This window comes from Elaeis guineensis, chromosome 1 (genome assembly GCF_000442705.2).
Source record: "Elaeis guineensis isolate ETL-2024a chromosome 1, EG11, whole genome shotgun sequence".
Classification (NCBI taxonomy): Eukaryota; Viridiplantae; Streptophyta; class Magnoliopsida; order Arecales; family Arecaceae; genus Elaeis; species Elaeis guineensis.
In genome coordinates, this window is record NC_025993.2 from 89,665,910 (window position 1) to 89,680,612 (window position 14,703).

At 34.1% G+C, this 14,703-nt stretch overlaps 1 protein-coding gene across 6 annotated transcripts; it reads right to left on the reverse strand.

The window, feature by feature from the left end:
• Positions 1-4,210: 4,210 nt before the first annotated feature.
• LOC105038135 (phospholipase A(1) LCAT3) lies at positions 4,211-14,569 on the reverse strand. 6 transcript variants are annotated; one of them, XM_073256016.1, is made up of 12 exons: positions 14,233-14,568; positions 13,779-13,870; positions 13,384-13,511; positions 13,080-13,215; positions 12,887-12,938; positions 12,629-12,729; positions 11,297-11,473; positions 9,041-9,198; positions 6,115-6,169; positions 5,965-6,018; positions 5,024-5,160; positions 4,631-4,768 (listed from the first exon to the last, which is right to left on the reverse strand). In XM_073256016.1, exons 1-11 carry the CDS (start codon positions 14,456-14,458, stop codon positions 5,056-5,058), a joined length of 1,284 nt encoding a protein of 427 aa, XP_073112117.1. In that variant the 5' UTR covers positions 14,459-14,568; the 3' UTR covers positions 4,631-4,768; positions 5,024-5,055. The 6 variants fall into 6 exon arrangements, 5 of the variants coding, with proteins under 5 accessions (XP_010912144.1, XP_073112124.1, XP_073112120.1 ...); XR_003799763.2 differs by having other exon boundaries at positions 4,632-4,768; positions 4,915-5,160; XM_010913842.4 differs by lacking the exon at positions 5,024-5,160 and having other exon boundaries at positions 4,211-4,768; positions 14,233-14,562.
• Positions 14,570-14,703: the final 134 nt, after the last annotated feature.

A 14,703-nucleotide genomic window follows, 5' to 3' on the forward strand; every position in this document is an offset into this window, starting at 1 on the left:
TACAGAGTTGGATCGAGTCGGTCCTGTGGACCAAGTCTATTTTGACAGCCCTAGCTGTCGCCACCTGATTTGCAAATTGGTTCTTTTTGTGACCATCACCTGCCATTTGGACCATAAGGATGAATCTCCGCTCACGGATCTGTAGGGCTCTGATACCAACTGATGTAGCCCTAGGCCATGTTTCAATGGAGAGAGAGAGAAGATGCGTAAAACAAAAAAAAATGGCAAAACAAAAGATGAAACTCTCTTTTCTAGAGTTTTGATTTAATAATCACGAAATAAATTAAACTAATTATAACATTGGCCAAAGGGACCTTATTATAAGAGTAGAAGTCCTAACCTAATAGCAAAAGGAGTCTAAAACAAAATAGAAAAAAGATTAAACTACAACTAAGACTTCAAATTCGACTAGGATTCTTTCGGACTCCTGCTGACTTGTTAAACAATTAAATTAGGCTCTGAAATTGAAAGTGGCGGCAAAGTGCCAAGCTTGTAGAACACGAAAAGAGCTTTCCAAATTGAGGTCATAATAGCGATTCTGACATCGGATGAGAGAGTTATGGCCGTTTTAGCATAGCAGTATCAAAATCGATATGATTCGATGCAATCAGCTCAGTGTCTTAATCTTTCGGACCTGTTTTTTCAAATCACGGTTCGCACCAGCTAAGACATCTACATCAATTGGATTGTTAGATGACTAAATTGCTAAGTGTGATCATCTAACCGTATACTATGTATTGATAAACTCCATATTCTAAAAATTATATATTGATTTATCTATAGATGTGTAATGAATTATTATTAGGTGTGTATCAAAGAAGTTTACTATATATATATCAGGAAGTCGATGAGTGTGTATCATCATATAATACAGTGTGTATTGATAAACATAATATTTTGAAAATCATATATCAATTTGTTTGGAGGTATGTATTGATTTACTTGATGACTAATTTACTAAGTGTATCATCTAGCCATATGATGAACTCAATATTTCAGAAACTATATACCGATTTATTTGAGGATATATATTGATTTTTTATGACTAATTTGCTTGGTATGTATCACTTGACCATATGATATATATTGATTAAAAAATATATTATAAAAATGAGGATGAAAGAGTATATCATTTTTTTTTTTTTTAGTAGGAGAAGTCTTTAATGTTTAGATTTCTCCTTTTAGATTGATATTTTTAAAAATATGATAAATAATAATATCTGTTTTATAATTTTTTCTCTTGCCCTATATGAGTTTTTGTTCTGCCTCCTTTGCTTCTATAAGCGATTTCTCGGTGATGTATTCATGTATGCATTTAGTAGAAAGGTTTAAGATGGACCCTTCTGCATGCATCTCCACAGATTCACCGTGCTGTAGCTGCCATAATACGAGTCATCCACGGACAATTCTGTTGCCGGTAATAATTATCTGCATTCAATCCAACGTGATGAAATCTCTTAAGATCCGTATATCTATGAGTAAAAAATTTATCTAAAAATTTATATTTTTTATATAAATATTTCTCAAATAATATTTAAATAAAAAATAATTTATTTATATTTTTTTATATATAAAAAATTGACTTCGAAATCTGTTATCCATTTCTCTTTACATTATTATTTTTCTAGATGAAGTACTAAAATTTATCCATATTTTTTATAATATTTTTTATATTTTTTAAATTTGAAAAAAATGGACAACTGAATTATTGGGCATTGAATGATAAAGGATTGAAAAATGAGAACACGACATCTTAGGAATAAAATTAAATATATACTTTATTAGCTGATGAAAAAATGATTTAGCCACTTCCTAATTACTAATTTTCTGAATGTGTTGTTAAGATCTATTTATATTTTTCATAATATTTTTTACTATATAAATATCATTATCTATAATAGTATAAGGTGATATATTTTTATCATAATATAATATATTATTATATTATTACAATATATTATTATATATTATTATATATTAATATATAATATTATATTTTATTATTATATTATTATATATTATTATATTCTATTATATTATTATTCTTATTATAAGGTTAAAGATATATTATGAATGAATTAGAAAGATTATATTTTTCGGTTGATGTGAAAATAATTTAGCCACCCTTTGATGGATAAAATTTTTTTCTATTTAATGGATAAATGCTATCTACAGAAAAGTAATTTATTCATTTTGAAAAATATGAGAATATTGATAAATTAGTCAATGAAAAAATTAATCAATTTTTTTATAATATTTATCCATAAAAAAATTGATCTTTAGTGAGTATGATTTTTTTTAATTTCATAAATAAGTGCTATCTATAAAAAGAATAAATTATCTATCTTGCAAAGGATGGGAACATAGATACATTGATCAATAAAAATGTTAGTCAACTTATTTTTAATATTTATCCATCAAAAAAAACAGGCCCTAAATGCTGATCTTAAATACTCGTTCATTCCTAGAAGGAGGATCTACTTGGGAAGAAGAGGCAGTTGACTATTTAGCTCATCGTTAAAATTTGTTAACAGGACGTGTGGGTGACGGCTAATTAAACGGTTTGCAATTGGAATATCTTGAAATTTTCATAAAAATATACAACAAATATCAATTGGTAGAACTTGCTTTCATAAAAGGATCCGAGCCCTTGAAATAAAAATATTTAAGCAAGATTTTTAATCTTGAATTTCAGTCCACTCGGGAAATTGGCAATACCAGAAGCAGTCCAAGATACGGGTTTATTTTGACTGAGATCAAAGAGCGTATTTTATATTGAGACTCTGATGGCTCTGCTGGTATAGACCAAAAGAGAACCTAAAAATATCGGCCAGTATAACAATGCTCGATGTTTACATAGTGATCTCACTTGTCCCATTAAATTAGATAAATTATTTTTTTTTTTTTTTGACCCCTCGATAATTAAGTAACTTAAATGATCCATTGCGATATTGCAGTTTATCTCCGTCAATTGCATCATTTGAAATTGCAACATGTGGTTATCATGTGACAATTAAAAATATTTTAGGAGCAAAATTTGCTTCGCATCATTTAATTAAAATAGCTCATCTTACCAAAAAAAAAAAAAAAAAAAAAAGCTCATCTGCATTGCCTAATCGCAGCATAGTACAGCAAGTGGGTGAGTGACTTCGCATTGCCGAGCGAATTTATTAATAATTCTGTATGTCATGTTACAGAAAGCACATATATAGATTAAAGCAGACACTGCCTTCCTATTGGAATCAACTTATGAGAGATGAATGAAGAAGTTAAACCCAGAAGACAGTATAAGTAAAATAAATAGAACATGAGCAAATTAGGCTATCTAGACGAACTTATATTTTACTAGACTGTGAGAGGAGGGAGGCTCGTAGGAGAGATCCACTGATATGAACGTTGGAAAGGCTCCGATAAAAGCGCCACAAAAAAAAAAAAAAGAAAAGTCCTGATTAGCTGTTTGCCGGAATCTAGTCCAGGAAATTTCTGTGTTATTTTAAGCAACAGACACAACCTGCCTAAGGGATTTCACTAATAGAAGATTGTTTGGTTGTGTTCCAAATTTTCTGAACCTGCCCACAGAATACCTCTCCACGCACGTTGTTATTTGATGCTGTGGATTGTTTGAACGAATTTACCCTGATGACAAGAACTACAGCAGCAAGCGAGTGGAATAGAGCTGATCTTAATCAAATAGAGCTTCCTTGGACTTCGTTTGATCAAGTTTGGCTTGAAATCAATTTCAAATTTAAAAATTACATTGAAACTTAACTTGTTTATTATTTAATCAGATCTAACATCAATTTAACTTTCAATAAAACTCAAGCTTATTTCGAGTGGTTTGGTACTATTTATCAAGTTGAAATCAATTCAAATGTCAGCTGAGCTTAGTTAAAACCTTGATTCAAGCTCAAGTTTTGTTCAAGCAATCACTGAATGATTTTTGACGACTATTTTGGGTTTGAAGAACACTCAACAACGGTTACAAGGACCCTCAGAAATTATAGAAAAGCATTTAGCAACATTATAAATATTATGAGTTTGGTTCTTGATGATAATTATTGTGCATAAATATTCTCGAGTGATATTCCTTAATTTTGAACTTTATGAACATTTAAATCTGGCAATGGTCATGTCACAAGTACCATACAGAAAACTAGTTAAAGAAAACAACACGCTTATCCGGTGCTTGATTCTGCCAACACAAATAGGATGTTTTAACTCCAGATTTATTACGCTCAGCACAATGGCCATCATCCTTACAAAGATGCTTATTAGGATGTTGTACTGCCCAACAAAAGGAAATGTCGATGGACACTACATAACGAACATTTCAGCACGGCAAATGTGACCAATGACCACAATCAATATGTGGAAAATAAAGTTTCATAGTGAGAGCTTCTGTAAAACTTGGGTTTTCACCACCCGGTAGTCTGTAAGTTGACATTCTTGCAGGCACCACTCAGGCACCAAAAAATATCCTGAAGAAGGCGCATCTCAGCTTTTTAACTTCTTTCATGCAGATTTCTGTGTTACATCATCACTTGATTCGAAGGAACATTCACAACTACTACAAGAGATCCCTGGTAGCCAACTCAATTGGAATTGGCTCTATAGAAACATCCATCACTTTGGAACTTGACATAGAGTGCTGTGAGTTGTCGTTCACACCCAACCATTGCTTCAAAAGTTGAAACACTCTCTTGTCTTTCAACAACTCTCTATGGGTACTTTCAACTGCAACTCTTGCTACTGCTGCAAATCCATCAGCCTAACCAAAAAGCAAAAAATGAAAAGAAATTAAATATCAAAAAATGAATATAAACGAAAAATGCACCAAAGAGATGAAGTCTCCAACAACAAGGATTAAGAATGATTTACAAGAAGGATTTTAAATGTCAGTATTGAATCTTGTACCATTTTTTCATTGGAACAGTATTGTATCTGATACAGTACCAATACCGATGATGCATACAAATACTGACTGATTTTTTTTTTTTTTTTTTTAAAAACTGCTGGATCGCACCAATATAGACTGGTATGGCTGGATGTAGCAAGCTACAGGGTTTCAGCATCTCGAGGTGCCAGTTTCGTGCTGGAATGGTACGGAATTGGTCGTACCATCCTATTCTGATGGTTTCTGAAACCATGTTTACAACACTCCTACAAGCCAATTTTCACACTGTCAAGATTCCAATTTTCGCACTGTCACTCTATCATAGCAATGCCCATGTCACACTTTTCACAAGTAACAAGATATTATCAACTATGTTACAGAATTTAGAAGCCAGCGAGTGATGAATGAAACTTTCAGACAGTGACTTAATGCAAGCGAGCAGAAAAAGTACAATTTTTTTAAGAATTCAGGTTTTTCTTAAGTCTTGCAGTGGTTTAAGAAAAAAAACAACATGCTGAACATTTCAATAACTTATCTAATTTGGACTGAAGCTATTTGCTATCCAAGAGCAAGAAGAACAAAATTGCAGGAATCACACCTTAGGAAGACTAAAAACGTATGAGCAGGAGTGGAGAACTAGATATTAATTTAAGTATCTTGATACTGGTCAGAAAACAGGAGCGGATCACAGGTGTGACAAATGGTTTTTGGTATCAGTCTGACCCGAAATGCATGACTCAAGAGTTAGCGTACCGCTACAATCACCAGTACTGGAACCTTACTGGTAGTCTGGTACAATATGGTACTGTACCAAACATGGTATGCCTGTTGGTGCTGGTACAGAAGAACAGAGACGTCATATCATGTTTGGATATGGCATGCTACCAAGTTGCATATAGAACCACGTGGCTGGCACAAACAGGCATGCAATGTTACTTTAATTTATTGTTATAGTTTAGATATGACTAAGCTCAAATTTCTTTCATCGATAAGAACAACTATTTTCTTATATTTGGAAAAGTTTCCATCTTCTTTTTATACATTAGACAATTTTCTTATTTAAAATTTACCTTAGCTGATTCAGCAGGAACAGTCCCATCTCCATCCACGTAAGTATATTCAGGCTGAGAACCAACCATCAAGAATTCAGATATCTCTAAAATCAATGATTGAAACAACGTTAAGAAGCATAAATTATAAGGAGATGATGTGTCAGATACCGTGGTGTGGCATACTTCTGACAAGTTTGTGATAGGTGATGTTTCCGATCCATAGCTGCAACAAACAAGTAGAAGCATGTTAAGATTCTCACTTTAGCTAATTCCTATAAAATATTTATCTAAAAACACAATTTCAAATAGTCCACACAAGGCTTTTGAGTAATGCTTATTATCACAATCCAAAAATGACAAACAAGTATCACTTCTATAAAAGCAAGCATGACAGATAGGCAACCTATAAGAACGGAAAGATCACTTCTGGAACATTCAAGAATATACAAAAATAAGTGTGCCAGAAAAAGTTTATGGAGTTCGGTTTGTACATTAATGGGATACTATTCCCTACTATGACACGCTCTGTTAAAAAAAAAAAAAAAAAAAAAAAAAAAAAAAAAGGAAGAAGTGCAATAATCTAGTCCTTTAATTCCCTAAAATATCATGGTGGACATTAGGGTCAACATTCTGTATTGTATGCAATAGGTGAAGAAGAGAAAATAAATTTTTGAAGGATAGTTGAGAGATTTGGTATCATTTTTTATGTTGCATAATACTAATAGTTGATAGGAGTTGAAAGGGGGAAAGGTTGGAACTATGAAGATATAATTACATGTGAGTCATCTAAAGTCAATTATACGTGGGACACCGGGAACAACAGACCAGGTAATTCTTTTACGAGAATATATAAGTAATCATCATTGTAGGATTTGGAGGGAACATTATTGTGAACATAGATCACAGAGCTGAGAATAATCTCCTTAGTAGAATTGGAAAAAGAATGGAATGAAACTCACAATGCTCTTTACTCTAGCTCTCATCAATCAATATTTTGAACATGGCCATTTCTGATGGCTGTTTACCTCCTACCATATGCTAGGAACACATCAATATAAATACTGGGTGTTCTAGCATTAGCAATCATTTTCTGAAATTGGTATCTTTTCCCAGTAATGTTATAGAATTTTGTATTTATACATCAACAATAGCATAACAGAAATATAAGATATCCATTATAATCTTATATTGCAATTATGAGCCCTTGTATCCATAACCTGACATGTGTGATCATTTATCCAATGATGCAAAAATGGATAATAAAATGGAAATGCAAGAGTTGTTACAAATACATTAAAAGATGAGGGATGACACTGTTCCTTGATAACAATAATTCCGAAATCTGTAGGTTTGTGGAGACCAATGACAAATTGGTTATTCACAGCACTACTGATGAACCTAGTTAGCAGCAGATTGAAGAATTATCTATTCTAGAGACTGTGAAGTCTGAACAACCTTAACTTTATCATGGAGGATACTTGCAATGAGACAGACACTAGCTTAGCAGTAATCCATGGCTCAGATGTTATTAAACTATTTATTGTTGATCATGTGTACCTCCATGCTAATATACACAAAGTAACCATGTTCTTACATTCACCAATCATAAAGTCTTGTACTAATTCTTTTTAAACAGTTTCATAGATGCATAAGGTTGTGTTAGTGTTCCGATCCCAGAGTTTCATGCTATGCACTGACATGCAGCCAGTACTGTGCCAATGCCACGTGCTGTAAGGGACTGGCAGTCCTACCATGTCATATTTATCGTGCCAACCGACATGTACTAATAATCTTTATTTCTTTCATTTATAGTATATCACTTGACCGACTATTACAGCACAAGACGTTTGAAGAGAGCATTATTGGAGCAGCTTTACACTCAGCCACACCGAAAACTAAAAACAGACCTTACTTTGGAAAAAAAGACAAAAGTTCAGGAAAAAGGATAACTAATGACAAAAATGAAGATACAAAAAGATGGTTTTCCTTCTAAGGATAAGATCAAGGACTAAGCTTGTATTTTCCCTTGTTTCACACATGGTCTGAAGAAGAGAATCACTAACTTAAAGTTTGGCCAGCTTTGACTTCTTAAAATTATCAGAAACTGTACACACAGTTTCTTCTGAAATCATAACTGATAAGAAAATTATATTAACCATGAAAAAAAGAAATTAAAAAAAAAAAAAAAAAACTAAAGTACAGATAGCTGTTTCCATTAAGTACCAAAGGTAGAGGATTATATTCTGAAATTCCTGTTCACAGAGTAGGGATTTGTTGACTTTTGATAGGCATGAGTGGTAGGAGAGTTGATGCATAAAGCTTCCAATATTTACCACATGCAAGCATTTCCTAATGAGTTTACTGCCTGCTCACAGATCAAAATGATATCAATATAATAAATTTTCAATATTCATATTACTCTTACTATCTTAGGATACTACTATTGGACCTTATAAACAAAACCATACATGACAAATATGGCTGCCAACAAGCCTAGCTAAGCGATATAAACAGGCACCCATACACTAACCCTGGATTTCTTTACAAGCCAAGGCCTCAGTCAGCTCTATATGCATTGTCAATCCTAGCCTTTGTAACCCAGGTGATATTTTGATTGCTTGAAGAAATCGAGTTAAAAGAGACATAGCAAAGGCCAAGCTGAGCAACAGAATATCAAAGGTACAATTATCATGCTTGGTTGGGTTGTTATGGGATTAATACGGGCTTATATCGTTCCGGGAGAGATCACACAGCAACTAAACCGTGAGACAGGCCTAAATTATGAAACAAAAAGCTAAGAAAAACCAACCTGTTAGAGACCAAGTTGAGATCCACGATAGAATAGACCTAAGGATGCAAGTTAAGTGAAATGCTGATATAGATGTTTTTTTTTTTTTGAGGAAAGATATATTGCAATTAGAGAAGGTTGTGAAATGGTGTAAAAATTAAAGAATCTCAAGAACATATCCAAGCATGATCCTTTATTTAATAAAATGAAAAAGTGAATGGCCTTCAAAAACTTGGAAGAAAAATTAGAGTCATATTAGCATTTCCTTAAAGCTAGAGTAGGAAAACAATAGTTAAAACCCCATACCAGACATCATGCGGACTGTCAAATGATGTCCCATATATGTTATAGAAGCCAACACTGCTTGGTAATTGAGCATTGTCAAGAATTTGGCGAGTATCGGCAGCCCATTTGAGGATTGAAAAATTGAATGGTAGAGCAATAGACTTCCCATTATATGTCAGCTACAACAAGAAGTCAGAGAATGAAACAGATAAGCATGGGTAAACCGAGGATTTAATTATATGCAATTTATATATATCACACATATATATATGTCACTATTCAATTCTGAAAAAGCACAACTCCAAATGAATCTGTTGCAACTTTGACATGCTTAGTCATAGGTACTGTCACATGACACAAGTAACATCAAAATTCAAAAAAATGTATCAATTACAACAGTCGCATAAAAATAGCTAGACAGAAGTAATGAGGAAAGAAAATCTAATATAGGTTACATTTTAGATGAGTTCTTGTAAGAAGAAGTTTACTAAAGAGACCTTACATGCAAAGAAAATAATTACCTATACCCTGAAGTTATTCCAAAGTTTTATACAATTTTTAAGCAAATCAGACACAATTTTCCTTACTTAGCAATGTACCAGCAACACCGTGAGAAGTTTAATGATTCACTCTAATAGAAATGCAACAGAAAGAGAATTTTTAAGATTATATTCGCAACATAAACATGGGAAGCTAGTATGAACCAAAAAAGAAAAAAGTATTCAGGTACAAAGTGATTGTTCTTCTGTTTGGAAAGATCAGTTTACACTTGTATGTTAAGATGAAGGTCTTTTCTGCATGGAGCTTGCTGAGATAATTTGAAGTATTTTAATATCTGTATAAACAATGGTGCAATGTGCACCGTAGTGCTTTGGTACTTGTCTAATATGGTCATTCTTACATTGAGCTTCTGACTCAGTGATAATGATAGAGACATGCTGGAGCAATGATAAAACCTTTCAAAGCAGAAAGAGAAAGCAGTATCTAGTCAAAAAGCAATTCTGTGGAGGAAACTACTAAATGAGAAGATTTCTGACTAAATTGATTGGCCAACTCTATTAGACTGCATGAGTATCTTAAGAGTTGAACCATATTTTGAATCATGGATTAAAATACAGTGTGCCACAAGGCCCACAACATACCAACAAGCAACTATCATTGTCCAACATAATATGAACAATACAGTTTGGCATGATATGGTTTCATATTATCCCGTGTCATGCTAGTCATGTAGTCAGTCATGCACCAGAGCTCAACTCCAAGAAGAAGATATGTATTGGTTTGGATCAGTGCATGGCAAACAGAATGGGTCAAAACATGATACAGATGGGCACATGCAGTACATAACTCCATGGTATGCTTAAATAGCCAGCATGGTATTGATTATACATACCACCTCTTAAATCATCATTATTTTGATATAATAACCTGACTGAGCCAGACTAGAGGTATATCAAATTGCAATGTAAGAATAATGCATGAATACAAAACTTTAGTTGTAAGTCATGTTTTAACTTGAATATGAAATATTGCTGAGCAAAAAACCTGTGTTTGGATTAAAAGCAAAGGAGGACTAAAGATCATCAACTAGCAAACATTCCTTATAATCCGATGCTCTATAATGTGTATGGCCATGTATCATATCAAGTATCTTCATCCTTGTAAGATTCACCAACAGTGCTCAACATGATCAAATATATGCAAATTGACTTTTTGTGATTGATAAAATGTTACATATATTTTGCTTGCTAACTCTTACTCTCAGTTTTCAACAACACTCCCTCCATAGTTATTTACATTAACAAGGAAATTCAGTTAAGCTGGCCTCATTAATAGAGGTGGATAGGAATACCTGGCTGTATGCTAATGATAATGTAGCAGAGTCACAACTCCATTAGTTAAATATCTAGGAATAGCTCAAATGAGGCTAGAAATTGATGATTGCATGAAGTAGTTTAATGCAGGTCCTAATAACTGCTCCCCCTTTTGGTACCTAAATGATAGGTAATATAATTGACTAAGTTGCTAATCAATTACAAAAAATATAGCTTATTTAAGTTCTGTCTCTTGTTAAGCTCTTGGAGTTTTAACTTGTTCTATGGAAGACATTGTTCAACATTTAATCTTTGTTTTAGACTTATTAGACGACTAACAATTACAACAGAACAATAAGCAAACATGAAACTACTCATACATATCTGCATCAATACCTACCCTTGCAAATGGTCTAAAAAGGCCTTTTGATATGCCTTTTTATATAAGCCAGAAAATGAATACCTCATTATCCCTTAGAGCTTCTTCAAACAAAGAGATGCACTCTGTTGGATCATAGACATCCAATTTGACTGCTTCATTGTCTTCAGATGGTTTTCTCCAGACTTGAATCACAGGCTGCTGATTCCAGTTGAATTCTGGGTTTGGCAGCATTTCATAGATAGATGGGCATTCAATCAACTGCAAAGTTCATCAAATGGTTTCATTGGACATTGTCTTGCTTCATAGAAGTGATACATATGTTCAAGAAATTAGTTTTGGCATTGTGCATGGTAAATTTCTCTGTACAATTTGGTTAAGTTAGCTCTTTCTGTCAGATAAGGTCATGAAAACACGAAAAGTTCTTCCTGCAACAAATTGGTTTAACCATTATCTTCCTTATGTGTGTTTCTAGTGAAAAACATGAAAGCTCTTTCTGTTAGATGTGGTCATGTTAGGTTTCTCTTCAACTTAATGATATGCAATGAAAAACCAAAGAAAATGATTTTATGGTTTTAGGACAGACATGCAGCCGGAATCTTTGAAAAACATAGCAAAACTCTTGAGAAGATCTCCAGTGGCTGTATCAGAACTTAAGCAAGAAGAATTAAATTGAAATATACACATGTTCGTGCGCATGCACATGCAGACATGCATGCAAATACACACACATATATTATGTATAAAAATTGGAGGATGGGTGGAAAATCATCGTGATCTTAAAAACAAAAACAAAAACAAAAACCAAAGGGAAGATCAGCATGATGCAGCTGCAGCTTGATTTTCCTTCAAAATTGATGCATGGTATTTTTTGTTTACACCTATAGTCCCATACTACCTTAGGTTCACAATGAAACAAACTTACATGTTAAGGAATTACCAGCAATGTTGCATGGACACCGACACAAGAATCGGATTCGGACATGTGTCCAAGTGTCTGGTTCAGCAACAGGAGAAAAAAAAAGAGATACGGGGGTACATAGATAAAAAATAATGTTAAATAAAATATATCATTCAAATATTTTTATAAAATAAAATATTAAAGGATATTATAAGTTAAGATCTTCCAATATGCATGTTTCTCATCCACACTTCCCAGTTAACTTAAAAATTTTAGGAAAATGACAATTTGTAATATGCATATTCTTAACCAACTCTGAAAAGAACAAAATCTCACTTTAACATTATTATTGCAGGTCAAACTAATTGTCGGGGTAATCAACTCTCTGCCAATTCTATAAACTAAAATAAATAAAGTTTTATAAGTGTCTAAATGTCTGATGTATATCCAACTAGGTTACGTCTCTAACACTGATTTTAGGAGGTGGGCACAAGAGTCCTGGTAATGCAAATTACCAGTTGATGCATCGTCCATCTAGAAACAAAGAAGAAGCTTTCAAAACCATAAACAAATTGCAGTCCGGTTAGAAGGGAATCATTGATGCACCCAGGAGCACCTGTTAAAGAGCAATCCCAAATTAAGAATCAATTGCAAATTTATCTAGGTAAATTCAACTTTGGAATAAAATTTACATAACCCATAAGTCATTAAGAACCCGAATTAAATGTATAATATGAAGTATAGGAGAGAAAGTTTTCCTTCTAAATAGGTACCTTGAAAGGGGCACGCTATACAAATCCACTTGTTTACGTACTTTGCAAACACCTGATAAATTATAAAACAGTTCAGAACTTCATTCCACTTGTATAAGTATTGCATAGTGTTTATTGTTTATAACCATAACCATGACCAACTAAATGACAGTGATTTTTATAATGACAAAGGTAAAAATGGAAAAATACGCACATCATTGTATAGTGATATGAAGCACCGAAGAAGCAATCCACCCATAGAATGGGATATTATATTCACTTTTTTCCCTCCAGAAGCCTTATAAGCACTTTCCAATTTTACTCTCAGGTCATCCAATGTTTTATCAATTCTGTCAACAACACATAACATTCAATGATGAAAACATTCCCACACTTTCCACTCATTAGCTTGGGGAATCGACAAACATATAGAATTATAGATTGTCTCGCATGGCACATTGTTGAAAATAATTAACTAGCTTCAACAAGAACAGATTGAACAATAAACAATATCTTACCTATTGCTTTGACGAAAGTCGTAACCAAAGCCAAACAATGTGGTTCCTTTCTCATATCCACATTCAACAAGCATATCAATCATATCATGAAAATGATATACGTCAGTCAGATGCAAGCATTTAGCCCACTGGAATATCACAATAGAAAAATAGAATAGTTTCAAGCAGCTAGTAACAAAAGGATGATACATATGATAAATCAATCAAATAGGTATACTGAATCAAGATAGGAACAGCAGACTATGGAAATTAGAAAAATGAGGTAATCGTTCACAATAATCTCTAATTTTCAAATTTCCTAGGCTTGTGACATGAAGCCTTGAAACAATCAACCTTGAGTGCCTTTTTTTTTTTGGGTTGAAAACAATGAATTTTGATGGTCAAATCCAACTTACCCATGATGGATCTAAAATGTCGATTGCATGTAGGCCATAATCATCTTCAGGAACTACAATTTCATAATCCGGGTCGAGCGACTCTACATATCCTGCCAAACCAAACCACCTACTAATTTGATCACAAAAATACTTCAGTTCAGGTCCAAAAAGGATTTTTTTTCTTTTACATACTTCTTTTTTGCGGAAATAGAAAAGAAGAAAAATAAATATAACAATCATGCTTGTCCCCACCCTTTTCTGGGGTCGGTAATCCTCATTAGCCAATAAAAGAATCCTAGAAGATTCTTCCTTTTCAGCAAAAAAATAAATAAAAACTCTATCAGCGAGTTACGGTGGCTACACTATCCACTTCAAGCAATCCATTCACAGAACCAAATCAGATCCCAAAATTCCATCACTATCAGCTAGTTTGAGAGAGGGGGAGGGAAAGAAGGCATGGAGTCGCTGATACCAGTCTCCGTATTATACATGGACCAGACATATTTCTTGAATTCGAGATTGGCCAGAAGAATCCGGACCCAGACACAGATCTTCCGACCGGTCTTCTTGTTCCTCGCGTTCAGGACCGATCCCCCGATGCCGGACACCAGCAGCACCGGCTCCAGCTCCTTCCCTGCCGCCGCCCGCCGCCTCCCGCGGCCGAGGCACGGCAGCCGGAGCCCGCACTCTCCGAACATCGGTGGAGAAATCTCCAAGAGGATAGAGTCCGAGAGACAATTCCCTCGCGTAGGAAAAGGACGCGAAGGACATCCGTCCGGGGTTTAAAAAGGAAGCTTCAGCTGTCGGTCCTCACCGCACTGTCTACCTCACAGTCAAGGAGAGAGTTCCCCAGAGCGGGAGGGTGGGTGCGGGAGCGGAGTAAGATACCGCGGGCGAGGGGAGCGATATCAACCGTCGGATGTGTAGAACGGTTGGAGGATAT